This window comes from Salmo trutta, chromosome 30, assembly GCF_901001165.1.
Source record: "Salmo trutta chromosome 30, fSalTru1.1, whole genome shotgun sequence".
Taxonomy (NCBI): domain Eukaryota; kingdom Metazoa; phylum Chordata; class Actinopteri; order Salmoniformes; family Salmonidae; genus Salmo; species Salmo trutta.
The window spans coordinates 5,742,590-5,769,596 of NC_042986.1; the positions used below are offsets into that span (position 1 = coordinate 5,742,590).

At 40.4% G+C, this 27,007-nt stretch overlaps 2 protein-coding genes across 2 annotated transcripts; both read left to right on the top strand.

The window, feature by feature from the left end:
- Nucleotides 1-946: 946 nt before the first annotated feature.
- LOC115168995 (ligand-dependent nuclear receptor-interacting factor 1-like) lies at nt 947-11,356 on the top strand. Its single transcript, XM_029724588.1, has 3 exons — nt 947-1,692; nt 9,302-11,098; nt 11,211-11,356. The coding sequence occupies exons 1-3, from the start codon at nt 1,622-1,624 to the stop codon at nt 11,233-11,235; spliced, it is 1,893 nt and encodes a 630-aa protein (XP_029580448.1). The 5' UTR covers nt 947-1,621; the 3' UTR covers nt 11,236-11,356.
- Nucleotides 11,357-14,379: 3,023 nt separating this feature from the next.
- LOC115168996 (pinin-like) lies at nt 14,380-17,658 on the top strand. Its single transcript, XM_029724589.1, has one exon. The coding sequence runs from the start codon at nt 14,612-14,614 to the stop codon at nt 15,578-15,580; it is 969 nt and encodes a 322-aa protein (XP_029580449.1). The 5' UTR covers nt 14,380-14,611; the 3' UTR covers nt 15,581-17,658.
- The last annotated feature ends 9,349 nt before the right edge of the window (nt 17,659-27,007 follow it).

Here is a 27,007-nt window from a genome sequence, read left to right on the forward strand (position 1 = left end):
GAGAAATGAGTCGGCCGAGAATTGAACCCTGTGGCACCCCCATAGAGACTGCCAGAGGTCTGGACAACAGGCCCTCCGATTTGACACACTGAACTCTGTCTGAGAAGTAGTTGGAGAACCAGGCGAGGCAGTCATTTGAGAAACCAAAAACCAAGGCTGTTGAGTCTGCCGATAAGAATGTGGTGATTGACAGAGTCGAAAGCCTTGGCCAGTAAGAAATAAGAAATCTAGAGTTGTGCTTTGCCTTCACTAAGTACACCTAATAATAATAGGAAAATATAAGAAATCTAGAGTTGTGCATTGCCTTCAGCAAGCACACCTAATAAAGAAAAGTAAATTTCCTAAAGAACATGTGGTGGCTTGCTAGCATGTTTTAAAGTATTTATGGTTGTGAAATAAGTTATATTAGTGGTAGTCACTGCAGTAGTAATGTTAGTGACTGGTTATAGTTGTAAAAGTAGATAGATGGAAAGAGTCATTGATTGGATGAATGATTAGACATGATCGGATAGCCTGAACATATGAACGCTGGTTTGTTGTCTCTAGCTTGAACGGTTCAAGAGTTACTGTTGGTGGGTTGTTTTATACAAATGTATGCAAATGTATATAGTTATAGTTGATCAAAGGGGGGGGGGGGGGGGGGGAAGTATGTAAGAAATCTAGAGTTGTGCTTTGCCTTCAGCAAGCACATCTAATAAGAATATGAATATATATAAGACATCTAAAGTTGTGCTTTGCCTTCGGCAAGCACATCTAACTACAAATAACATAAGCATTATTTTAGATTTTACTAAACCCTAACCCTTTTCCTAACCTAGTTCTCCTAAACTGCTACGCTAATACTCAAAACCTGCAGTAAATTATCATAAACCTGCTACGAAAAGTCAATTTGGACAAAAGCTGTATCCCTTCTAGACAAAACCGAGGTCTCCAAATCCCACCGGAAATTGTATATTGTCCCCGGAAGTTATGCTTTCTTTTTGTAGCCGTCTCAAGTGGGGATTCAAGATCATCAATGTTTTTTTTATGCTGTTAATGTTTTGATCTATTCTGTTCGCTCTCTGCGTTGGAAGGAGATGAGAGAAATAGACTGAAACCTTGATTAATACCGTTTTAAACAGATACGGGTCTCAATGAGCCTGCGCACAGTTTTGAGCGGAATTCTGAAGCCATTGACAAACTTGAATTATTCAATTTCTTGAACGTGCACCATGGTAACGTTTCGCGGAAGTGTAACGCAACAAAAAAGGAAATCCACGGAAATAGTTTTACGATAGCTAACAGAGAGTTTTGGAAAGTGAAACTATTTTCCAGTAGAAAGTAGTGCCTACCAGTGATGTAATATAAATTAAGTGAGTTAGTTGACCAGTTTATTAGACAGTCATACAGGGCCATAGCAACGTAGCTAACGATACTCTGAGCAGCACGATGCCTCTAGGCTAGCTAACTTTCGATGGCGCAGCCGTCATCAAACGACGTTACCACCAGACATTAGCTAGCTAGCCTACGACGTTGCCAGTAATTTCGGTTAGGCATGCATATGCTTTATATAAATTGTTAAGGGGTGCCCGCTGCTTTTCGGCGCTTCAAACTGATAGGCAAGCTAACTCATTGGATAACGATGAGTAACTTGAATATCGTGTCATACAGTACTCAAGGTAAAACAATGGCATCTCAAGGCGCGTGTCTCAGGTAAGATTAAACGAAGAAAATCTGATAATCTCTGTGTATCAAAAAAGATGTTAGTTGGAATGAGGGCTGTGGTCTTAAACATTTGGAATATTTGACATCAATTGAATTGAGGAAAGGATTAAACTGGAAGGTAAGGAAAAAGCAAATCTATTCAAATGATCATTGCTATCCGGGATCCTTTGGACGTAGCCACCGGTAGACAGTGTCCTTCGCCCCCGCCTCTCAGGCACGGTTTTCTACGGCACACGGGAGGCGGGTGCGACGCCATGTGCTAGCTAACGACAAGCATGGTGTCGCCCCAGCCTATGCTGTGCTAGTGGAACGCGGGGGCGGAAAAAAGTGGTGGGAAAAAGTACCTAATTTTCATACATGTTAATAGAAAATGATAAAATACTACTTCAGTAAAAGTTTGTTTTTAAATATACTTAATTATCAAAAGTAAATGTAATTGCTAAAATATACAAGTATCGAAAGTAAAAGTATATATGTCAAACTCCTTATATTAAGTAAACCAGAAGGCACAATTTTATTTAAAAAATATATTTACAGATAGCCGGGGGCACTCTCCAACACTCAGACAAATTACAAACAAAGCTTTTGTGTTTAGTGAGTCCGCCAGATCAGATGAAGTAGGGATGACTGCAGTAGAAATGTTCTCTTGATAAGTGCGTGAATTGGACCAGTTCCCTGTCCTGCTAATCATTCAAAATGAAACGAGTACGTGTCGGGGAAAATGTAAAAACTGCATACTTTTCTTTAGGAATGTAGTGGTGTAAGTTGTCCAAAATATAAGTAAGTACAGATACCCCAAAAAACGACTTAAGTAATACTTTAAATAATTTTTGCTTGAGTACTTTACACCACTGGGGACCGGTAGACAGTGTCCTTCGCCCCTGCTTGTCTGGCACTGTTTTCCCGCAGTTCTGTTAATGATGGTGAGGGCAGGTAGGAGCGAAGGACACTGTCTACCGGTGTTGCTCCTATCAGCTAGCAAGGAGGACTCCGGGAGGTGGGGGTGAAAACTCTGATAATACTTTGGGGGAGGGGGGGGTTTGTGCAGATGCAGGAACGCTCACATACAGGAACACCTGAAATTGCGGGCTGCAGTTCAAATCACATTTTATTGGTCGTGTATGCGAAATGCTTGTTTCTAGCTCCAACAGTTCAGTAATATCTAACAATACACACAAACCTAAATGTAAAAGTATTAGGACGGCAATGTCGGAGTCCGGTGTGTGTGTGCGATGGGATGTATAGACATTATAGTCTGTGTGGATAGAATATGTAGTACATCTGAAGAATACATGGGTGGGTTACTGTTTTAAGGCCCAATTCAATTGTTGTACAAAATGGGCATGTAAATAGCCTATTGAATAATGAGTTAATTATCATAAAACTCAACAAGATTCAACCTGTCTCAATATTCTCTGAGGAATTTGTTTTGGTTTATCAGTTAAACCACAAGTTCATATGTATTTTAAATTCAGTGCGCAACAGGCTTAAAATTAATCAAGGTTTACAGTGAAAACTAAACTTAGATTAGAGGAATGATTTAATTTAACTAGGATTCATTTTTAAATTGAACAATTATTTAACTAGGCAAGTCAATTAAGAACAAATTCTTATTTACAATGACGGCCTACCGGGGAACAGTGGGTTAATTGCCTTGTTCAGGGGCAGAACGACAGATTTTTACCTTGTCAGCTCTGTGATTCGACCTAGCAACCTTTCGGTTACTGGCCCAACCACCTGCCGCCCCCAATTAATGTAAAACTAGGTTTAAAATTGAGTGCAACAAGATTAATCCATGTTGGTGCAACCCAACCTATAGGTACAGCAATAGTTGAATAGGATGGACTATAGTTACAGTGTACATATGAAATGGGTAAAACAGTATGTTAACATTATTAAAGTGGCCAGTGTTCCATATCCACAAGCATTTCTCTACACCCGCAATAACACCTGCTAAACATGTGTATGTGACCAATAAAATGTGATGTCTATGTACGTAGGGCAGCAACCTCTAAGGTGCAGTGATGAGTAACCGGGTGGTAGCCGGCTAGTGATGGTGACCTGGATATATAAGGTCCCACGGTTGACAGTGCATGTCAGAGCAAAAACCAAGCCATGAGGTCAAAGGAATTGTCCATACAGCTCTGAGACAGGATTGTGTCGAGGCACAGATCTGGGGAAGCGTACCAAAACATTTCTGCAGCATGGAAGGGCTTTGGTTAGGGAGGTGACCAATAACCTGATGGTCACTGACAGAGCTCCAGAGTTCCTCTTTGGAGATGGGAGAACCTTCCAGAAGGACACTCATCTCTGCAGCACACGACCAATCAGGCCTTTATGGTAGAGTGGCCAGACGGAAGCCGCTCCTCAGTAAAAAGCACATGACAGCCCCCTTGGAGTTTGCCAAAAGGCACCTAAAGGACTCTCAGACCATGATAAACAAGATTCTCTGGTCTGATGAAACCAAGATTGAACTATTTGGCCTGAATGCCAAGCGTCACATCTGGAGGAAACCTCGCATCATCCCTACGGTGAAGCATAGTGGTGGCAGCATCATGCTGTGGGGTTGATTTTCAGTGGCAAGGACTAGGAGACTGGTCAGGATCGAGGGAAAGATGAACAGAGCGAAGTACAGAGAGATCCTTGATTAAAACCTGCTCAGGACCTCAGACTGGGGCGAAGGTTCACCTTCCAACAGGACAACAACCCTAAGCACACAGTCAAGACAACGCAGGTGTGGCTTCGGGACAAGTCTCAATGTCCTTGAGTCGCCCAGCCAGAGCCCGGACTTGAACTTGATCGAACATCTCTAGAGAGACCTGAAAATACCTGTGCAGCGACGCTCCCCATCCAACCTGACAGCTTGAGAGGATCTGCAGAGGATGGGAGAAATACCCCAAATACAGGTGTGCCTAGCTTACCCAAGAAGACTCAAGGCTGTAATCGCTGCCAAAGGTTCTTCAACAAAGTAATGAGTAAAGGGTCTGAATACTTATCTAAATGTGATATTTCAATGTTTTATTTTTAATAATTGTGCATTTAAAAAAAAAAACTGTTTTTGCTTTGTCATTATGGGTATTGTGTGTAGATTGATGAGGGGGGGAAAAAACTAATACATTTTAGAAAACGTCTAACTTAACAAAATGTGGAAAAAGTCAAGGGGTCTGAATAGTTTCCGAATGCATTGTAAATTGCACGCGCACCAAAAAACATGTTTTTACAGGTGGTATTAAATCACTATGAATTAGGGGGGAAATCAGTTTGCATGCGCTGTTGAAACTAAAACAATTTATTTATTTTTTTTAACACTTGGAAACTGGAGATTCTTTACATCACTGGTTAGAGAACAGCCTGCAAAAGACGGGGAGCCACATTTTAGAGTGATACATTTTGATTTGAGGGTCGCCAAAACAATGAGAAATGCAACACTTATTAGTCAACTCATATTGATTTATCACGTTGAAATCAATTGCGTTAAAGAGGGGGGAGATGAGGTTGCACATCCTGTTAATAAATATCAAGGCTCAAAAGCAAACCCGTTGTTACTATGACAATTTGCGTAGCCATGTCAGCAAATGACTGCTGTCTAAAAACACACATCCGATTTGATAACTTGCTGTTTGGACTGTCTGTATTCCAAAACTGATTTGAAGAACAACCTGGATTTGAACATTAAGGCCTTTAGTGTGAAGGCTTTCTTCTAAACCTGAAAAGGGACAACTTGTAAATGTTATGCTGCAAGAACAGCCAAATATATCCAAATTGGACTTTTGTGGGCCTGTTACAATATATCAATCATTTTTATATCTTTTTATTTGAGCTTTAACTAGGTAAGTCAGTTAATCAAGATAATTCTTATTTTACAATGTACAAAGTACAAAATTCGTAATATTAAACATTCATGAAAATACAAGTGTCTTACGTCGTTTAAAATCTTAACTTCTTGTTAATCCAGCCGCTATGTCAGATTTCAAAAAGGCTTTACGGTGAAGGCACACCATGCGATTATCTGAGGACAGCGGCCCGCGTACAAAAGCATTAAACATTTTTCAAACAAGCGTCACGAAAGTCAGAAATAGCGATAAAATAAATCACTTACCTTTTGAAAATCTTCCTCTGTTTGCAATCCCAAGGGTCCCAGCTACATAACAAATGGTCCTTTTGTTCGATTTAAGTCCTTCTTTATATCCCAAAAAAGTCACTTTAGTTGGCACGCTTGACTCAGTAATCCACCGGTTTCCCTCGTTGAAAATGCATACAAGTGAATCCCGAAAGTTACCAATAAACTTCGTCCAAACAAGTCAAACAACGTTTCTAATCAGTCCTCAGGTACCCTAATATGTAAATAAACAATACAATTTAAGACAGCGAATAGTATGTTCATTACCGGAGATAAATAACGAAGTGTGCGCAGTCACCGTCGCGCACCACAATACTACAGCCAAAATGGGAGCCACCTAGAAAAACTACTACTTCTAGCTAATTTTTCAAAAAACAAGCCTGAAACAATTTCTAAAGACTGACATCTGCTGGAAGCCCCAGGAACTGCAATCTGGGAGGTATTCCATTGATATTCCCATTGACAGGCATTTTAAATGGTGTCACCATTTAAAAAAACAAAATCCGTATGGATTTTCCTCGGGTTTTTGCCTGCTATATCAGTCCTGTTATACTCAGACATTATTTTAACGGTTTTGGAAACTTTAGAGCGTTTTCTATCCAATACTACCAATTATATGCATATCCTAGCTTCTGGGCCGGAGTAACAGGCAGTTTACTTTTGGCACCTCATTCATCCAAACTTCCAAATACTGCCCCCTAGCCTTAAGAAGTTTTAACAAGAAATTTGTGGAGTGGAAAAACGAGTTTTAATGGCTCCAACCTAAGTGTATGTAAACTTCCGACTTCAATATATATATATATATATATATATATATATATATATATATATATATATATATATATATATATATATATATATATATATATATATATATATTACATAGACTTAGGTTGTTTTATATGGATATATTGAAGTAGCATCTCAAGACATCAGTCAGGAAGTTAAAGCTTGGTCGCAAATGGGTCTTCCAAATGGACAGTGACCGCAAGCATACTTCCAAATTTGTGGCAAAATGGCTTAAGGACAACAAAGTCAAGGTGTTGGAGTAGAGGTCGACCGATTAATCAGAATGGCCGATTTAATTAGGGCCGATTCGCAAGTTTTCATAACAATCGGTAATCGGCATTTTTGGACACCGATTATGGCTGATTACATTGCACTCCACGAGGAGACTGCGTGTCAGGCTGACTACCTGTTATGCGAGTGCAGGAAGGAGCCAAGGTAAGGTGGTAGTTAGCATTAAATGTATCTCATAAAAAACTATCAATCTTAACATAATCACTAGTTAACTACACATGGTTGATGATATTACTAGTTTATCTAGCTTGTCCTGCGTTGCATATAATCGATGCGGTGCCTGTTAATTTATCATTGAATCACAGCCTACTTTGCCAAACGGGTGATTTAAAATAAATATATGTTAGCGGGCAATATTAACTAAATATGCAGGTTTAAGAATATATACTTGTGTATTGATTTAAAGAAAGGCGTTGATGTTTATGTTTAGATACACATTGGTGCAACGACAGTGCTTTTTTCGCGAATGCGCTTGTTCGCTAGGGAAATTGTGGCACTTCTCTTGCGTTCTGTGCAACAAAGTCAGAGTATATGCAGCAGTTTGGGCCGCCTGGCTCGTTGCGAACTGTGTGAAGACCATTTCTTCCTAACAAAGACAGCCAACTTCGCCAAACGGGGGATGATTTAACAAAAGCGCATTTGCGAAAAAAGCACTATCGTTGCACGAATGTACCTAACCATAAACATCAATGCCTTTCTTAAAATCAATACACAGAAGTATATATATTTTTTAAACAGCATATATATAAATTCATGTTAGCAGGCAATATTAAACTAAGGAAATTGTGTTACTTCTCTTGCGTTCATTGCACGCAGAGTCGGTATATTCAACAGTTTGGGCCGCCTGGCTCGTTGCGAACTAATTTGCCAGAATTTTACGTAATTATGACACAACATTGAAGGTTGTGCAATGTAACAGCAATATTTAGACTTATGGATGCCACCCGTTAAATAAAATACGGAACGGTTCCGTATTTCACTGAAAGAATAAATGTTTTGTTTTCGAAATTATAGTTTCCGGATTTGACCATATTAATGACCTAAGGCTCGTAATTTCTGTGTGTTATTATATTATAATTAAGTCTATGATTTGATAGAGCAGTCTGACTGAGCGGTGGTAGGCAGCAGGAGGCTCGTAAGCATTCATTCAAACAGCACTTTCCTGCGTTTGCTAGCAGCTCTTCGCAATGCTTCAAGCATTGCGCTGTTTATGACTTCAAGCCTATGAACTCCCGAGATTAGGCTGGCAATACTAAAGTATCTATTAGCACATGTTAAACAATTTAAAGGCAATGCTACCAAATACTAATTGAGTATATGTAAACCTCTGACCCACTGGGAATGTGATGAAGGAAATAAAAGCTGAAATAAATCTTTCTCTCTACTATTATTCTGACATTTCACATTCTTAAAATAAAGTGGTGATCCTAACTGACCTAAGACCGGGAATTTGTACTAGGATTAAATGTCAGGAATTGTGAAAAACTGAGTTTAAATGTATGTAAACTACCGATTTCAACTGTGTGTGTGTGTGTATATATATGAAATGTGAATACAATACAGCTCAGTATTTGTATTATTTATATTACAGTCTTTTTTGATCATCTATATCAAGGGTCCCAATAACATTTCTGTCATTATTGCATATACTACATTTCTTAGCTCTCCATCAAATGACGTGGCGGACTGAGCTTTTGAATTTAAAGGTTATGACGTAGATGCAGACAATAAACATAGTGGGTCAATTTCCGCAACAACTAAGAGTGTTGAAGGGTGAGGCTCATCTTCTCTGCTGTTTTGGTCCTCTTGCGCAGATACTGTGTGTGACTGTGTGAGAGTGAAGTCTCAATATCTGCGGTGCTGCTCGTGGCGATGTCTTTTCACTAAGTCTACCTGTTAAGTGCCTTTTTTATAGTGTGGGCCGTTCAGTTCTGGGATTGGCTGTTTTTACTTGTATGTCCATTTGTCTAACTTTTTGACAATCTGGGCTTGAGATGCAAGGAGAATCACACAAAAACATTAAGGCTTGGAGCTTTAATAATAAGAATACATGGGATTTATTTAGTAATTTTCAAGGCCCCTAAGATATTTAGTATAAAAAAACCACAAGAAACAGAAATCTATACAAAAACAATGCCAGACTAAAGAAAGAGAGAAATATTAAAGAAAAAGTAGGGAGTAGGGCTTTCAAGGAAAGGGTGTGATGTGTCAGTGAGTGACTGTTGTATTGAATACAACCAAATCTAACTGCATTGATTTGTTCTCAATTAATAGGTGGCCTGTATTGTATTGAACACAGGCCTAACCTTCTTAAGGAAAGATTTACCAGTCTAAAGTTTTGAATTACCTGGTGTCTTACTGTGAAATGTTTATATATATTTTATTTTTCCTTTTCAGTGGGACAGGTGTCTTTTACCAAGCGATGCCAGCTGTGGGAACCGATGGGAGAAATGTTATGAAACTAATCCCTGTTCAAAAAGTCAACGGACAGTTTGTTCGATCACCAACGGGCACTATAAAGGACATTGCTGAACCTAAACGAGATGATACCTCGAATGTTCCATCAATTTCGAAGAGTAACATATCTATTTCGGGACCCACAGCTAAAGAACACTTTGTGAATAAAAGGCCATTTTACGTGAGTACCTCTCCAAATCCAGCCAATCTGACAGGAATTTATCCTTCAGTGCGCATCCAGACTCCCATAGTAACAACAAAAGTTGCCCAAAGTGCAGGATCCTTGACATCACCTGAGTTTACCTGTGGGAACACATTTGGCCTAACACTTATAAATAAGAAAAAGCTGCCAGTCGCTGTGAAATCCCCAGCGCTTCCAAATGGACAATACCTTCAAATTCCCCCTAATGCACAAGTCAAAACCCTCCCAGCATCCGCACTCCCCCCAGGCATAAAGAGACAGATATTTACTTCATCAACGACCTGTACCTCAAATTTGCCAATGGTTCTTTATGTGTCCCCAGTCCAAACCATGAAGCATAGTTATGTACCAACATCTCCGAAGTCAGCCCCCTCACTCAGCCGACTTCCAAGGTCATCTGGCCAAACACTTTCTACATGCTCTTCAACAGACTCAAGACAGTGTTCTACTACTGCCAAGGATGGCAAAAGACTGGTCACTCCTATTAAGTGGGTGATTGAGGATGCAGATGGCTTACCTGCGCCATGCCTTGTTCCTGTGAATTCATCTTCTATGACCTCAGATATCCTGAAAACTCTGGCAGAGATGGAAACAGCCAGCAAAATGTGTGATCACACAGCAAAAAACTATTCACCTTCCCAAGAGGGTCAGACAAAAAATGGACAAGAGAAGGACAATGCCTTAGTGATGTACAATGGGAAGGTGTATTTTGTGGCCAACAAAACACCTGAGCTTTGTAACAGACCATCAAAACCCTTGGAGGCCAGTAGGAACATGGGTACCTCCTCCACGCAGGCAAAGCAAAATGTTGGATTCAATCAGGGAATCAGCTTACCGCCCTCCCTACCCTTGTGCTCCTCATCTGGGTCACAATTGTCAAATAAAACCAGACCAGACCCAAAACACATTGTCATACCAGATGAAATCATTGACCTCTGTGACGATGATTCCCAGGATGACCTCACATGCCAGGCAATATCAACAAAGGATGTAACAAGGCAACTTTTCAGACAGTCTGAAGTTGATGAGGACGAAGACTCCAATGTAATATTTGTCTCATACCTTCCACCCAAAGCGGTGCCTAAAGTATGTGAAGGAGAAATGTCTCATATGCTGGATGATTTCGAAGCTGAACAAGAAATGGTACGTAGTCAAAAGAATTTGAATGGCCAGGTAGTGGATAGTCAGAACAATGTATCTGGCCTTTCATTAGAAAGGTGTCAGAATGTTGGTACTGCCCAAGACATGGCAGACTGTCAAGGTATTGCAACAGGCCAAGAGTTGAACTCCCGTCAGCAAAACATCACTGGTCAGGATTGGAAAAGACTGCACATGGAAGGATTTTATGGCAGTACAACTGGACTCAGAATTGAGAACATTCGTAGTGGTGCCACCATCCAAGAAATGGGGAACATCCAGAATGATGCCACTGACCAAAGCATTGGAAATAGTCAGCACAATGTCTCCATTCAAGAAATGGAGAACATTCCTGGGAGCACCGCTCTCCAAACAGAAATGGAGACACACAAAAAAAAGGTAAGACAACCCACTACTCACATTACTACATGATCAGTAGGATGGCTAATAAGGTAAACTCTCAAGGGCCCAGTTTTTCTAAACTTTTAATCTTGATCATTCCCAAATTTCAGAGTTCATCAGATCCCATTCCTGAGCAGCAGACTTCCATGTTGGACCAAGAATCCCTGGAAACTTGTGATCGCCTGCTGAAACAGATGTTTGGGATCACATCTGATGTGCAGATATGTTTGAAGAGGATAGATTCTAAGCCCAAGGCTAACCCTAAGGTGTTTCCTCAGATTGGGACCACAAACAAACGTACCATAGAGGCTATTCGCAAATTGTTACAGGGATCAATATTTGTGACAAAAAAGAGGGTACATAATGAAACACAGGTAAATGATAATTTTCAACTTTTCTAAAGCTTTCTAATGGATTTTGTACTGTATATTGATGTTGCCTATTAGATTGTCTCCAAACTCAACTTTGGCAAAGTCCACATTGTTTTACCATTCATTAGAACAGTATTTTCCAAGATGCTAAACTCAGCAAAAAAAGAAACTTCCCTTTTTTAGGACCCTGTCTTTCAAAGATAATTCGTAAAAATCCAAATAACTTCACAGATCTTCATTGTAAAGGGTTTAAACACTGTTTCCCATGCTCAGTGAAACAAACAATTAATGAACATGCACCTGTGGAACGGTCATTAACCTGTTAGGGCTAGGGGGCAGTATTTACATGGCCGGATAAAAAAACGTACCCGATTTAATCTGGTTACTACTCCTGCCCAGTAACTAGAATATGCATATAATTATTGGCTTTGGATAGAAAACACCCTAAAGTTTCTAAAACTGTTTGAATGGTGTCTGTGAGTATAACAGAACTCATATGGCAGGCAAAAACCTGAGAAGATTTCATGCAGGAAGTGGCCTGTCTGACAAGGTGTTGTTGTTCTTGCCTCTGTTTATTGAAGACTAAGGATCTTAGCTGTAACGTGACACTTCCTACGGCTCCCATAGGCTCTCAGAGCCCGGGAAAAAGCTGAACGATATCGAGGCAGCCCCTGGCTGAAACACATTATCGCCTTTGACAAGTGGCCGATCAGAGGACAAAGGGCTTAGGCGCGTGCCCGAGTCGACCCCATGCTTTATTTTCTTTCGTCTGTTTACCTAATTGCAGATTCCCGGTCGGAATATTATCGCTTTTTTATGAGAAAAATGGCATAAAAATTGATTTTAAACAGCGGTTGACATGCTTCGAAGTACGGTAATGAAATATTTAGAAATCTTTTGTCACAAAATGCGCCGTGCGCGTGACCCTTATTTACCATTCGGATAGTGTCTTGGAACGCACAAACAAAACGCAGCTGTTGGAACATAATTATGGATTATTTGGGACCAAACCAACATTTGTTATTGAAGTAGAAGTCCTGGGAGTGCATTCTGACGAAGAACACCAAAGGTAATCAAACTTTTCTAATAGTAAATCGGAGTTTGGTGAAGGCTAAACTTGCTGGGTGTCTAAATAGCTAGCCCTGTGATGCCGGGCTATCTACTTAGAATATTGCAAAATGTGCTTTCACCGAAAAGCTATTTTAAAATTGGACATATCGAGTGCACAGAGGAGTTCTGTATCTATAATTCTTAAAATAATTGTTATGCTTTTTGTGAACGTTTATCGTGAGTAATTTAGTAAATTCGCCGGAAGTTTGCGGGGGGTATGCTAGTTCTGAACGTCACATGCTAATGTAAAAAGCTGGTTTTTTTATATAAATATGAACTTGATTGAACAAAACATGCATGTATTGTATAACATAATGTCCTAGGTGTGTCATCTGATGAAGATCATCAAAGGTTAGTGCTGCATTTAGCTGTCTTCTGGGTTTTTGTAACATTATATGCTAGCTTGAAAAATGGGTGTCTGATTATTTCTAACTGGGTACTCTGCTGACATAATCTAATGTTTTGCTTTCGTTGTAAAGCCTTTTTGAAATCGGACAGTGTGGTTAGATTAACGAGTCTTGTCTTTAAAATGCTGTAAAATAGTCATATGTTTGAGAAATTGAAGTAATAGCATATATATATAAAAAACCAGCTTTTTACATTAGCATGTGACTAGCATGTGACTAGCATTCCCACCGAACACTTCCGGTGAATTTACTAAATTACTCACAATAAACATTCACAAAAAACATAATTATTTTAAGAATTATAGATACAGGACTCCTTTATGCAATCGCTATGTCCGATTTTAAAATAGCTTTTCGATGAAAGCACGTTTTACAATATTCTGAGTAGATAGCCCGGCATCACAGGCTAGCTATTTTGACACCCACCAAGTGTGTCACTCACCAAACTAAGATTTACTATAAGAAAAATTGGATTACCTTTGCTGTTCTTCGTCAGAATGCACTACCAGGACTTCTACTTCAATAACAAATGTTGGTTTGGTTCAAAATAATCCATAGTTATATCCAAATAGCGGCGTTTTGTTCGTGCGTTCAAGACACTATCCGAAGGGTAAAGAAGGGTGACGCGCCCGACACGTTTCGTGACAAAAAAATTCTAAATATTCCATTACCGTACTTCGAAGCATGTCAAACGCTGTTTAAAATCAATTTTTATGCGATTTTTCTCGTAAAAAAGAGATAATATTCCGACCGGGAAACCCTGTTTTAGTACAAAGACGAAAAAATAAAAACATGGTGTCGCCTCGTGCACGCACCTCAGTCTCATTGTCCTCAGATCGACCACTATCCAAATGCGCTAATGTTTTTCAGCCATGGCCTGCAAAGCCACCATTCATCGTTCTGGCGCCTTCTGAGAGCCTATGGGAGCGTTAGAAAATGTCACGTTATGCCAGAGATCCCCTGTTTTGGTTAGAGATGATCAAGAAAACCAAGAAATAGTCAGAGAGAGCGCTTCCTGTTTGGAATCTTCTCAGGTTTTGGCCTGCCAAATGAGGTCTGTGAGTATAACAGAAACCATTCAAACAGTTTTAGAAACTTTAGGGTGTTTTCTATCCAAATCAAACAATTATATGCATATTCTAGTTACTGGGCAGGAGTAGTAACCAGATTAAATCGGGTACGTTTTTTTATCCGGCCGTGCAAATACTGCCCCCTATCCCCAACAGGTTAATGCAGCTTGTGGCCACACCAGATACTGACTGTTACTTTTGATTTTTGTTCAGGGACACATTATTCAATTTCTGTTAGTCACATGTCTGTGGAACTTGTTCAGTTTGTCTCAGTTGTTGAATCTTGTTGTGCTCATACAAATATTTACACATGTTAAGTTTGCTGAAAATAAACGTAGTTGACAGTGAGAGGACGTTTCTTTTTTTGCTGAGTTTATTACTGTATTTCCCACTCTGAAATTAAAAATCTTGTTTTCTCACAGGTCTCTGCCACAAGGAACAGTGATAGTTGCCTAAAAGATGCTAAAAGGCTGAAAATAGAAAAAGTTGAAAATGCATTTAAAAGTTCAGAAAACCCAGAGCCCCTTACCAGTCCAACTCCTCAGCTGGACATGCAGCCCCTTACCAGTCCAACTCCTCAGCTGGACATGCAGCCCCTTACCAGTCCAACTCCTCAGCTGGACATGCAGCCCCTTACCAGTCCAACTCCTCAGCTGGACATGCAGCCCCTTACCAGTCCAACTCCTCAGCTGGACATGCAGCCCTTTACCAGTCAAACTCCTCAGCTGGACATGCAGCCCCTTACCAGTCAAACTCCTCAGCTGGACATGCAGCCCCTTACCAGTCAAACTCCTCAGTTGATATTGCAGCCCCTTACCAGTCAAACTCCTCAGCTGGACATGTTATTTGATGGTGAACAAATATTTGTTCATGAGGAACCGACTGTCAATGATTTTATTTCAACCACAGATGAAACAGTTGTCCCTTCCAAACCTCTGCCAGATCTCGATCTGGTGCATTTTTCAAAACGAAGCTCAAACTCACCCGTTTCATCTGTCCACCCACAAATAAACACTGAAGCTATGGATTGTGCTCCTAGGCCCTGCTGTGGCACAGCAAGCAACATAAAGCCAAACTCTAGAAGAAGAAGAAGAAGAAGAAGGGGAAAAGGGAGAAGATGCACTGCATGTCCATGTGAGGTGACTGGAACACAAGTACAAGTCAAAGCAATGAGCACATCATCCACTTCACAAAAGGAGCCTGATTCATCTAAACCACCAAACACCAGGTCCTCAGAGAACCGTACCAGTGCAGTTGCAGAGTCGACTAAACAAAAAGGGAGAAAGTCCACAAAGGCTCAAGCGAAAGATAAAGAGCCAGCATCTATGGAGAGCCAATGTCCTTCAACTATGAGTGAGCAGGGAAGTAGTACAGCTGGAGAGATCCCAACCAGTTATCTCTGCTCTACAGCACCCATGGACCCTGAAGAAATCGAGCGTCATGAGAGAATCAAACGACTGAAAGGACTCTTAAAGGAGAAGGAAGCTGCTCTTGAGATGATTAGAAAGAACATGAGCTGAGTTGGAGAGGGACGGAATCACTTTCCAAATTCCATAATGTATTTCACAACTTTAGCCTTATAGAACTCTCATCCATCATATTTATGTAATTTAAGTTTTATTCCCTGCAGGAAATTAACTTATTTTCAGTATTGAATGTTTAATTCCAAAATACAATAATTCCAATATTGAAATGTAACTAACTTTGTTTTCCTTGTGGATAAGTGTAGTGAGAGAATGTATTGATGCATTGACTAAGCATCTTAAGATGTTTTTGAAAATATTAACATTTTACAGACTAGCATTTTCTGATGTTTGTATTTCTGTTTCATCAAGCTTTTGCTGTTTTCTATATTTGTTCTGCAAAGATGGATCACAATGCCATCTTCAAACTGCATACAGATACTTGTTGGCTTCCTTAAGAGTCATTTATTTTATAATGTAATTTCTACATTTGGTTAGTAGGCATAAGTGTTTTTCTGTCTGTAAATGAAAATACTGTAACTCAAAACATTTAATAAGTCATGTGTACTGCTCTTGAGATGAGCAATTGCATGCTCTTCTCTCCTTGTCTCCTCCAAAATCCATTGGATGAAAAAGGCAGATGTCCCTCCCCTCTGAGCTTCTGCTCCAATGGGTTTTGAGAAGGAGACGAGACTTCGTCTCCAAGGACATCATCCTGACAATTTACCACACTCCAGGGGTGCACCACAGCAGCAGTCAAAGCCTATGACCAATGGGACTCGCACCTACTGGCACAACCCTTTGCAAAAAACATGGCAGTCTGCAGGTCTTTGGACCATTGTACTGGAACAAGCTGGACTTATCCACACGACAGCTAGCTAGCATGTCCACCTTCAAAAGAGCAGTACATATAGCTGTAATGTGAGTGTGGTTTTGTATGTAGGCTACCGCATATGATGTGTATGCTGTGATTTTAGATGTGCTTTTGTATGTATCCCTTTGTATGTATGCCAATGGGTATGCTGTATATGGTTTTTATTGATTCTATGGAACCCAGGACTCCCTGGAAAACACTGGCAATTGCTACGGAGTGGCTTTTTGTAATGATATTGCATTTGTAAGCACTATCAAAATAGTGTACAGAGAATGCCCCCAAAAAATCTGAAGCAATGCACACAAGTTTAGGGCTAAGCTATACAGTTTCACTGCCTCTCATTTTGAAAACAGCCTTTCTCATGGTCACAGGAAGTTACCACAGCAGTGAATTAGCTGTGTGAAGCCAGCATCAATAAGGAACATTAAGGCTTGGATTAAATTGGTTATAACATGAAAAAAAGCACATACCAAGATGTGTGCAATAATACCATTTGATTAGAATCAGAAGCAACTGTGGAAAATAAGGTGATATCCCATTATCTCTATTTTGCACTATGGCGAAGACCATCTGTATTTTATTTCATAACTGGGTTTATTATACTATACACAAGTAGTATCCAAACCACAGTGCCATTGAGGCAACCTCCATTTTGAAGTACTCCATTTTCTTCTTACTACTTCTATGAGTTGGCAACATGGAGAATGATAGAGGCCTTTAGTGGCCAAAAGGCTGTATTAGCATGGGCAGTGGCATTGAGGGTTTCCACCATTTTAATGTAGTCAACTGGGTGGGACTTCCAATTTCATTGGCTGATCCCTCCTGGTAACCCTGTTGGAGTCATGTTCAACCGGGTCAACCAGAGGGATCAGACAATCGTGAAGAAGAAAATTGACTACTTAAAAATGGAGATTGCCTCAATGGCACTGCCCATGCTGTCAAAGACACTATAATGTCACAGATACAAAGATGAGTCCTCTATCTGTATGGTTTGCAAACAAACAATGGGTATAATTCATTGGATGATCCCTCTGATGGAATCGTGTGATCCTTCCTTAACCCATAGGAAGTCCCACCCAACTGACTACTTTAAAATGGTGGAAGCCCTCAATGGCGATGTCCATGCCAAAATGGGTTTTAGCCATCTAGAGTCCTTTAACTATGGTGATACCCGAGTTTCCCACTTGGAAAGTATCATAGTCAACCAATGGGAAGCATTTCTGACTTGTAATAAAAGTAGCAAGTGTTGCTGAACAATATGTGAAATTATCACTATGTTTTCACTATATGCACAGGAATGTGGTCCCGTGTGACTCAGTTGGTAGAGCATGGCGCTTGCAACGCCAGCTTTTGTCGGTTCGAGTCCCATGGGGGTCCAGTACGAAAATGTGTGCACTCACTACTGTAAGACTGTCTGCTAAAAGACTGAAACATGAATGGTTGGAGCATACATGTTGGGCAATACAAAGTTGCCTGCATAGACACTATATCTATGATTGCATGTACCAGAGATTTTCTGGACATGATGTCTCAATAAAGGGCATTTATTCCATAGAATTAGGAATTTGATTAAATGTAACGGGATCTCTGGTTCATTCATCTCGATGGGTAGGGATATTGAACCTTTTCTTGAACAGTGTAGTTGTGGCCAAAAGTTTTGAGAATGACACAAATATTAATTTTCACAAAGTCTGCTGCCTCAGTTTGTATGATGGCAATTTGCATATACTCCAGAATGTTATGAAGAGTGATCAGATGAATTGCAATTAATTGCAAAGTCCCTCTTTGCCATGCAAATGAACTGAATCCCCCAAAAACATTTCCACTGCATTTCAGCCCTGCCACAAAAGGACCAGCTGACATCATGTCAGAGATTCTTTCGTTAACACAGGTGTGAGTGTTGACAAGGCTGAAGATCATGCTGTCATGCTGATTGAGTTCGACTAACAGACTGGAAGCTTCAAAAGGAGGGTGGTGTTTGGAATTATTGTTCTTTCTCTGTCAACCATGGTTACCTGCAAGGAAACACGTGCCGTCATCATTGCTTTGCACAAAAAGGGCTTCACAGGCAAGGATATTGCTGCCAGTAAGATTGCACCTAAATCAACCATTTATCAGATCATCAAGAACTTCAAGGAGAGCGGTTCAAATGTTGTGAAGAAGGCTTCAGGGCACCCAAGAAAGTCCAGCAAGCGCCAGGACCGTCTCCTAAAGTTGATTCAGCTGCGGGATCGGGGCACCACCAGTACAGAGCTTGCTCAGGAATGGCAGCAGGCAGGTGTGAGTGCATCTGCACGCACAGTGAGGCAAAGACTTTTGGAGGATGGCCTGGTGTCAAGAAGGGCAGCAAAGACGCCACTTCTCTCCAGGAAAAACATCAGGGACAGATTGATATTCTGCAACAGGTACAGGGATTGGACTGCTGAGGACTGGCGTAAAGTAATTTTCTCTGATGAATCCCCTTTCCGATTGGGGCATCCTGAAAAAAGCTTGTCCGGAGAAGACAAGGTGAGCGCTACCATCAGCCCTGTGTCATGCCAACAGTAAAGCATCCTGAGACCATTCATGTGTGGGGTTGCTTCTCAGCCAAGGGAGTGGGCCCGCTCACAATTTTGCCTAAGAACACAGCCATGAATAAAGAATGGTACCAACAAAACATCAATATTTTGGGTCCATGGTCAGGAAACTCCCCAGACCTTAATCCCATTGAGAACTTGTGGTCAATCCTCAAGAGGCGGGTGGACAAACAAAAACCCACATATTCTCACAAACTCCAAGCATTGATTATGCAAGAATGGGCTGCCATCAGTCAGGATGTGGCCCAGAAGTTAATTGACAGCATGCAGGGGCGGATTGCAGAGGTCTTGAAAAAGAAGGGTCAATACTGCAAATTTTGACTCTTTGCATCAACTTCATGTAATTGTCAATAAAAGCCTTTGACACTTATGAAACGCTTGTAATTATACTCAGTATTTCATAGTAACATCTGACAAAAATATCTAAAGACACTGAAGCAGCAAACTTTGTAGAAACTAATATTTGTGTCATTCTCAAAACTTTTGGCTACGACTGTACAGCTAGGTAAATCAGTACACACAAAATACTTAAAAATAAGGGGTACCCTTAGAAATTAATATATTGTGTATTTGTCATATTTTTTGCTTTCATAATTCATATACATTTTGCCATACAATGTGTGATTTTATTTAAGGCCTTTTACAAACATGATTTGTTACTGTTGCTAGTTTCACACAAGTTTGCAATCATTTTTATTTAAACAGCTGCTCGAAAATTCGAACTCTGAGAAGCCAGCAAGAATAAGCAAGACCTAGCAAGAATTAGGCAGTAACCTTGGCAATCTATCTTCAAACTAAAAGTCCCGGAAGAAAGATATATAGAAATGGTAAAAATGTGTAAAAACAATGTATTAAGAAATCTTAGCAGACTTAGAATTTTGTTTGACATTATCCAAAAAGGAATGAAGTTAATAGGCTTAATAGCACAAATAATTAATATAGCATTGAAAATATTGTTAACAGAATTAAAAAGAATGATGACTAGATTAGTATTATGGTAACAACAGTAACAAAACATTAATTATAATGCTACTGTTAATAATAGTAGCCCTATAGGCTGCTACGGTCATCAAAAAATGCCAATGTAAATAATAATAATATTAATAACAATATTAATATTATAATTCTAATAATAAACTTTACAAAACACATTTAAATCCCATTGTTATTCAACCCAACCCCTCTGAATCAGAGAGGTGTGGAGGGCTGCCTTAATTGAAATCCACGCGTAGTTGTCTTGCTCAAGGACAGAACAGCAGATTTTTCCATATTGGGGATTTTTTATTTTTTTTTACCCCCAATTTTGTGATATCCAATTGCGATCCAGTCTCATTGCTGCAACTCCCCAACAGGCTCAGAAGAGGCGAAGGTGGAGTCATGCGTCCTCCGAAACATGACCCGCCAAACCTTGCTTTTTAACACCCTGCTGCTTAACCCAGAAGCCAGCCGCAACAATGTGTCAGAGGAAACACGTTCAACTGACCACCGAAGTCAGCCGCCCGGGCCCACCACAAGGAGTCGCTATAGCGTGACGAGCCAAGTAAAGCCCCCCGGCCAAACCCTCCCCTAACCCGGACGACACTGTGGCCAGGGCAATAAATTGCAATGTCTGTACTGTGAGACGCCTAAGACAGCGCTACAGGGAGACAGGATGGACAGCTGATTGTCCTCGCAGTGGCAGACCATGTGTAACAACACCTGCACAGGATCGGTACATCCGAGCATCACACCTGCGGGACAGGTACAGGATGGCAACAACAACTGCCCGAGTTACACCATGAACGCACAATCCCTCCACCAGTGCTCAGACTGTCCGCAATAGGCTGAGAGAGGCTGGACTGAGAGCTTGTAGGCCTGTTGTAAGGCAGGTCCTCACCAGACATCACCGGCAACAACGTCGCCTATGGGCACAAATCCACCGTCGCTGGACCAGACAGGACTGTCAAAAAGTGCTCTTCACGTACGAGTCGCGGTTTTGTCTCACCAGGGGTGATGGTCGGATTCGCGTTACACCGAGGCCTGTACTCTGGAGCGGGATTGATTTGGAGGTGGAGGGTCCGTCATGGTCTGGGGCGGTGTGTCACAGCATCATCGGACTGAGCTTGTATTCATTGCAGGCAATCTCACGTTACAGGGAAGACATCCTCCTCCCTCACGTGGTACCCTTCCTGCAGGCTCATCCTGACATGACCCTCCAGCATGACAATGCCACCAGCCATACTGCTTGTTCTTTGTGTGATTTCCTGGAAGACAGGAATGTCAGTGTTCTGCCATGGCCAGTGAAGGGCCCTTGATCTCAATCCCATTGAGCACGTCTGGGACCTGTTGGATCGAAGGGTGAGAGCTAGGGCCATTCCCCCCAGAAATGTCCTGGAACTTGCAGGTGCCTTGGTGGAAGAGTGGGGTAACATCTCACAGCAAGAACGGGCAAATCTGGTGCAGTCCATGAGGAGGAGATGCACTGCAGTACTTAATGCAGCTGGTGGCCACACCAGATACTGACTGTTACTTTTGATTTTGAACCCCCCCTTTGTTTAGGGACATATTATTATATTTCTCTTAGTCACATGTCTGTGGAACTTGTTCAGTTTATGTCTCAGGTGTTGAATCTTGTAATGTTCATACAAATATTTACACATGTTAAGTTTGCTGAAAATAAACGCAGTTGACAGTGAGATGACGTTTATTTTTTTGCTGAGTTCATTTAGCAAAAATGTAGATAAATAATTAGCCTACATGTCAAAGTGTAGTCTAGGTGATATGGCTACAGCCTCTCATGTCCACACCGATGCTGACATGAGGGAGGCGCTAGCCAAACTTTAATGAGACTGCTAATTACATAAATACAGTGCCTTCAGTAGTATTCACAGCTATTTACTTTTCCACATTTTGTCTTGTTACAGCCTGAATTTTAATTGGATTAGTGCTATTTTAAGGTAAGAAACTAACCAATAATCTGTTAACAATCTTTAAATATATTAGTTAGTTGGGCTAGGCGTTCTGCTAGCGCCCCACCTCGACAACATCCTGTGAAATTCAAAATACAAAATTCGTAATATTAAATATTCATGAAAATACAAGTGTCTTACATCGTTTAAAAGCTTACTTTATTGTTAATCCAGATGCTTTGTCAGATTTCAAAAAGGCTTTACGGTGAAACCATATCATGCGATTAACTGAGGACAGCGCCCCGCGTACAAAAGCATTACAAACATTTTCCAAACAAGCAGAGGCGTCACGAAAGTCAGAAATAGCGATAAAATAAATCACTCACCTTTGAAGATCTTCCTCTGTTTGCAATCCCAAGGGTCCCAGCTACATAAAAAAATGGTCCTTTTGTTCGATAAAGTCCTTCTTTATATCCAAAAAAGGTCAGTTTAGTTGGCGCGCTTGATTCAGTAATCCACCGGTTTCCCTCGTTCAAAATGCATACAAATGAATCCCAAAAGTTACTAATAAACTTCGTCCAAACAAGTCAAACAACGTTTCTAATCAGTCCTCAGGTACCCTAATATGTAAATAAACGATACAATTTAAGATGGAGAATAGTATGTTCATTACCGGAGATAAATAACAAAGTGCGCGCCACAATACTACAGCCAAAATGGGAGCCACCTAGAAAAACTACAAATTCTAGCTCATTTTTTTAAAAACAAGCTTGAAACTCTTTTTAAAGACAGTTAACATCAACTGGAAGCCCTGGGAACTGCAATCTGGGAGGTATTCCATTGATATTCCCATAGACAGCCATTTCAATGAGTGGTGAGCTCAACAAACAAAACAAATCTGTATGGATTCTTCTCGGGTGTTTGCCTGCTATATCATTTTTGTTATACTCACAGACGTTATTTTCACAGTTTTGGAAACTTTAGAGTGTTTCTATCCAATACTACCAATTATATGCATATTCTAGCTTCTGGGCCGGAGTAACAGGCAGTTTACTTTGGGCACCTCAGTCATCCAAACTTCCGAATACTGCCCCCTATCCCTAAGAAGCTAGCTAGGCTTACAGGTTAGTTGGTTAGTTTGATGATTTGATGCCAATTAGCACGCTAGCTAGATAGGTAGCTAGCCGGCTATTGGCAATACCAATAACCAGAGACATTTATTTCGTATTTTTTTTGTTTTAATTTATCCCAATGCCTCGCAAAGAATGGCACCTAGATGGGTAAAAAAGCAGATATTGAATATCTCTTTGAGCAAGGTGAGGTTATTAATTAAACTTTGCATGGTGTATCAATACACCCAGTCACTACAAAGATACAGGCGTCCTTCCTAACTCAGTTGCCGGAAAGTAAGGAAACCGCTCAGGGATTTCACTGAGGCCAAAGGTGACTTCAAAACAGTTAGAGTTTAATGGCTGTGATAGGAGAAAATTGACATTGTAGTTACTCCATAATATTAACCTAAATTACTGAGTGAAAAGGAAGCTTGTACAGAACAAAAATATTCCAAAACATGTATTTTGTTTGCAATAAGGCACTAATACAAAGTGTTATGTTTGTGGCAAATCAACAGATCACTGATATTTTCAAACATGGTGGTGGCTGTATCATGTTATTGGTATGCTTGTCATTGGCAAGGAGTCGAATAGAGCTAAGAGCAGGCGAAAACTTGGTTCAGTCTGCTTTCCAACATACACTGGGAGACACCTTCATCTTTCAGCAGGACAAAAATCTAAAACATAAGGCCAAATATACACTGGTTGCTTACCAAGACAACATTGAATGTGGCCTAGTTTTGACCTAAATTGGTATGAAAATATATGGCAAGACTTAAATGGCTTGATCAATGACCAACCAACTTGACAGAGCTTAAATATTTTTTTTTATAATAATGTGCAAATATTGTACAACACAGCTGTAATCACTTCCAAAGGTGATTCTAACATGCATTGACTCAGGGGTGTGAATACTTATGTAAATTATGTTACAGGTTTTGTTTTTTCTGTTTATATTTTGAGGTAATACGTTACCACGAAGGGCGCACCGATTGGTGTAAGTACACTACATAACCAAAGGTTCATGGGCATGGGGGAGCACAGGAGCAAGACTGGAGAAGTTGGAAGGCTTTAACTCCATGTTATGTAGTGCAGCTCTAGCAGGGCAGAAATTTGACGAACTAACTTGTTGGAAAGGTTGCATCCTATGACTACCATGTTGAAAGTCACTGAGCTATTCAGTACGGGCCATTCTACTGCCAATGTTTGTCTATGGAGATTGCATGGCTGTGTGCTCGATTTTATACACCTGTCAGTATAACAGGTGTGGCTGAAATAGTCATTCTCTAATTTGAAACGGTGTCCACATAGACCACTCTTACAGAACGAGTGCAAGGAAACAGACAACTAAGAGAAAGGACATTGTGACATCTTGTGGACAATCAGAGACTTACAGCTGAGGACGAAAAACCAGGCCATCCGAAGTGGGCCCAACAGAGATACCCAACGGAGACCTTCAACATGTAAATACATGCATTGCACTTCTTACCCATAGGAGCGGCAGTCCGGGGCAAGGTATTAGGGCTAAACTAAGCGTAGTTTACAAATGTATCCAAGTCTCTCTCTCTCAAAACACGTGTCATATTGAGTTGGTCCGCTAGGGACCTGTTGTCATTGTATTAAGTTCTAAGCAATAACCTAGACTGTGTGTATCTTATGTTATCATTTAGCTTGTTAGTAAATAAATAATTAACTCAATTTGTGTGGTACGGAATGATTAGTGAGACCCGGGTTTGTGCAGATTTACGGAGTCTACAACTTTCAGAATGAGACTGATATGAGGAAATGATTAATTATTGTCTGTTATGATATCGAGATATTCGGATATATTCTTGAGTTAATTTGGGAAACAGTAACTCATTAAACAAACTTTTCACGTGGTGCCCCAAGTTACTAATGAGTTAATTGTTACATTATTAATTTAATCATGTAATAATTAAACATAGTTAATTATTCTAAAAATAGCATGTCATCATCAAAATAGCACCCCCCCCCCCCTCAGTTTGGTCTCCATAATTGGAAAATGTAAAAAAAAATATGGAACTACCTAGAGCTGGCTGTTCGACCAAACTGAGCAACCGGGCAAAAAGGACCTTGGTCAGGGAGGTGACCAATAACCCGATGACCACTCTGACAGAATTACAGAGTTCCTTAACTGAGATTGGAGAACCAGCCAGAAGGACAACTGTCCCTACATAGTTTCACCAATCTGGGCTTTATGGGAGAGTGGTCAGACAGAAGCCACTCCTGAGAAGAAGCCACATAACAGCACACCTGGAGTTTGCAAAAAGGCAAGTGAAAGACTGAGATCATAAGGCAAACGATTATGTGGACTGATGAGACAAATATTCAACTTTTTGGCCTGAATGCAAAGCACTACATCTGGAGAAAACCAGGCACAGCTCATCAACCATCTAACACCAACCCTACCATGAAGCATGGTGGTGGCAGCATCATGCTATGGGGATGCTTTTCGGTGGCAGGGACTGGGAGACCGATAAGGATAGAGGGAACAATGAATGGAGCCAGATACAGACAAATCCTTGATGAAAACCTATTTCAGAGTGCAAACAACCTTAGACTAGGGTGAAGATTTACATTCCAACAGGATAATGACCCCAAACATACAGCCAAAGCAACACGAGAATGGCTTCAGAACAAGCATGTTAAAGTCCTTGAGTTACCCAGCCAAAGCCCAGACTTGAGTCCCTTTGAAAATCTGTGGAAAGACTTCAAGATTGCTGTTCACCGCCATACCCCATCTAACGTAGCAAAGCTTGGGAAAATCTGCAAGGAAGAATGAGAGAAAATTCCCAACTCTAGATGTGTAAAGCTGATGCAGAAAACCCTAAATTACTCAAAGCTGTAATCGCCTCAAATGTGCTTCAACAAAGTATTGACTCATGGTGTGAATACTTATATACATTTGATTTCTGTATTTCATTTTCAATACATTTGCAAAAAATACAATTTAAACATATTTTCACTTTGTCATTATGGGGTATTGTGTGTAATTGTGTGAGGGGGAAAGTTTTATTCAATTTAATCCATTTTGAATTCAGGCTGTAACAACAAAACGTCAAGGGGTATGAATTATTTCTGAAGGCACTATGTGCAACAGTTGAAGATTAAACTTAAAAGTAAGATAAGATGGTAAAGACAATGTTCATAAGGCAGTTTTATGTTTTTGGGATCGTTCATTTTACTGCCCTAAATTATGGGGGAAACTGAAAATGTTTTAGTTGAGCACGATTAGCTAGTAAATCCAACCCTTACGTCCAAGTTGTTGACAAGATTGTAATACAAAAAGCATAGTCTTGCCAAGTACACAGCACTAGCACAGTATGATGTATGGACGTCTGTCTGGAGGCCCAGCTTGGACATAACTCCGTAGTGGCTTGTAAAAGGGATCTTTGTAATGGCAACTGCTGTGGTATTAACCAGGTCAGGATAACTTTAATTACATTAACTCACTCACTGTCCTATTATGTTGAGCATCCTGCTAATGTTGTTTACATTCCAAAGCACACCCTCTTGTTGTCATAGACCTACAAAGAATAAGCTAATGAAATGGCTTGAAATGTAGTTTCAGAGTTGTATTTTGAGAACGTTAAAAAGTTGTACGTTTGTGTGGTATTTCCAAGTTTGCGGATTGGCTGTTTAATTTGAAGAGTATTATTGCACTAAATGGCAATAGAGATGGCCTGAGTGCCTGTCTGTTTGACAATGACTGACAGGGAGTTGGCATGAAAATGACAGCAATGAGTTGACAAGAGCACAAAGATCATGGGACGAGGCTACAATGGAGAAAGGTGAAATTTTTCAAATGCAGAATTCTAAAATGGCAAAAAATAATTCAACTAATAAAGATGGTTATTTTTTGGGACCTGTCTGTGTGTCTCCTCTGTTTGTGACATCTTTGTTTTCAGGCCTGATTCTTGCTCTTGAAAAAATTAAGCAAAATACATGAGGCTTTAAATTCTGGAGTACAGTTTAGAAACCTAGTGATAATAAATCCAATGAGCAAAGTCAGA

Bases quoted from the DNA above. Each gene is read 5' to 3' on its own strand.
- LOC115168995 (XM_029724588.1), top strand. From the start codon at position 1,622: ATGAGTAACTTGAATATCGTGTCATACAGTACTCAAGGTAAAACAATG. The intron at 1,693-9,301 runs GTAAGATTAAAC...TTTCCTTTTCAG, and splicing joins TCTCAAGGCGCGTGTCTCAG to TGGGACAGGTGTCTTTTACC. The intron at 11,099-11,210 runs GGTAAGACAACC...TTCCCAAATTTC, and splicing joins ATGGAGACACACAAAAAAAA to AGAGTTCATCAGATCCCATT.
- LOC115168996 (XM_029724589.1), top strand. From the start codon at position 14,612: ATGCAGCCCCTTACCAGTCCAACTCCTCAGCTGGACATGCAGCCCCTT.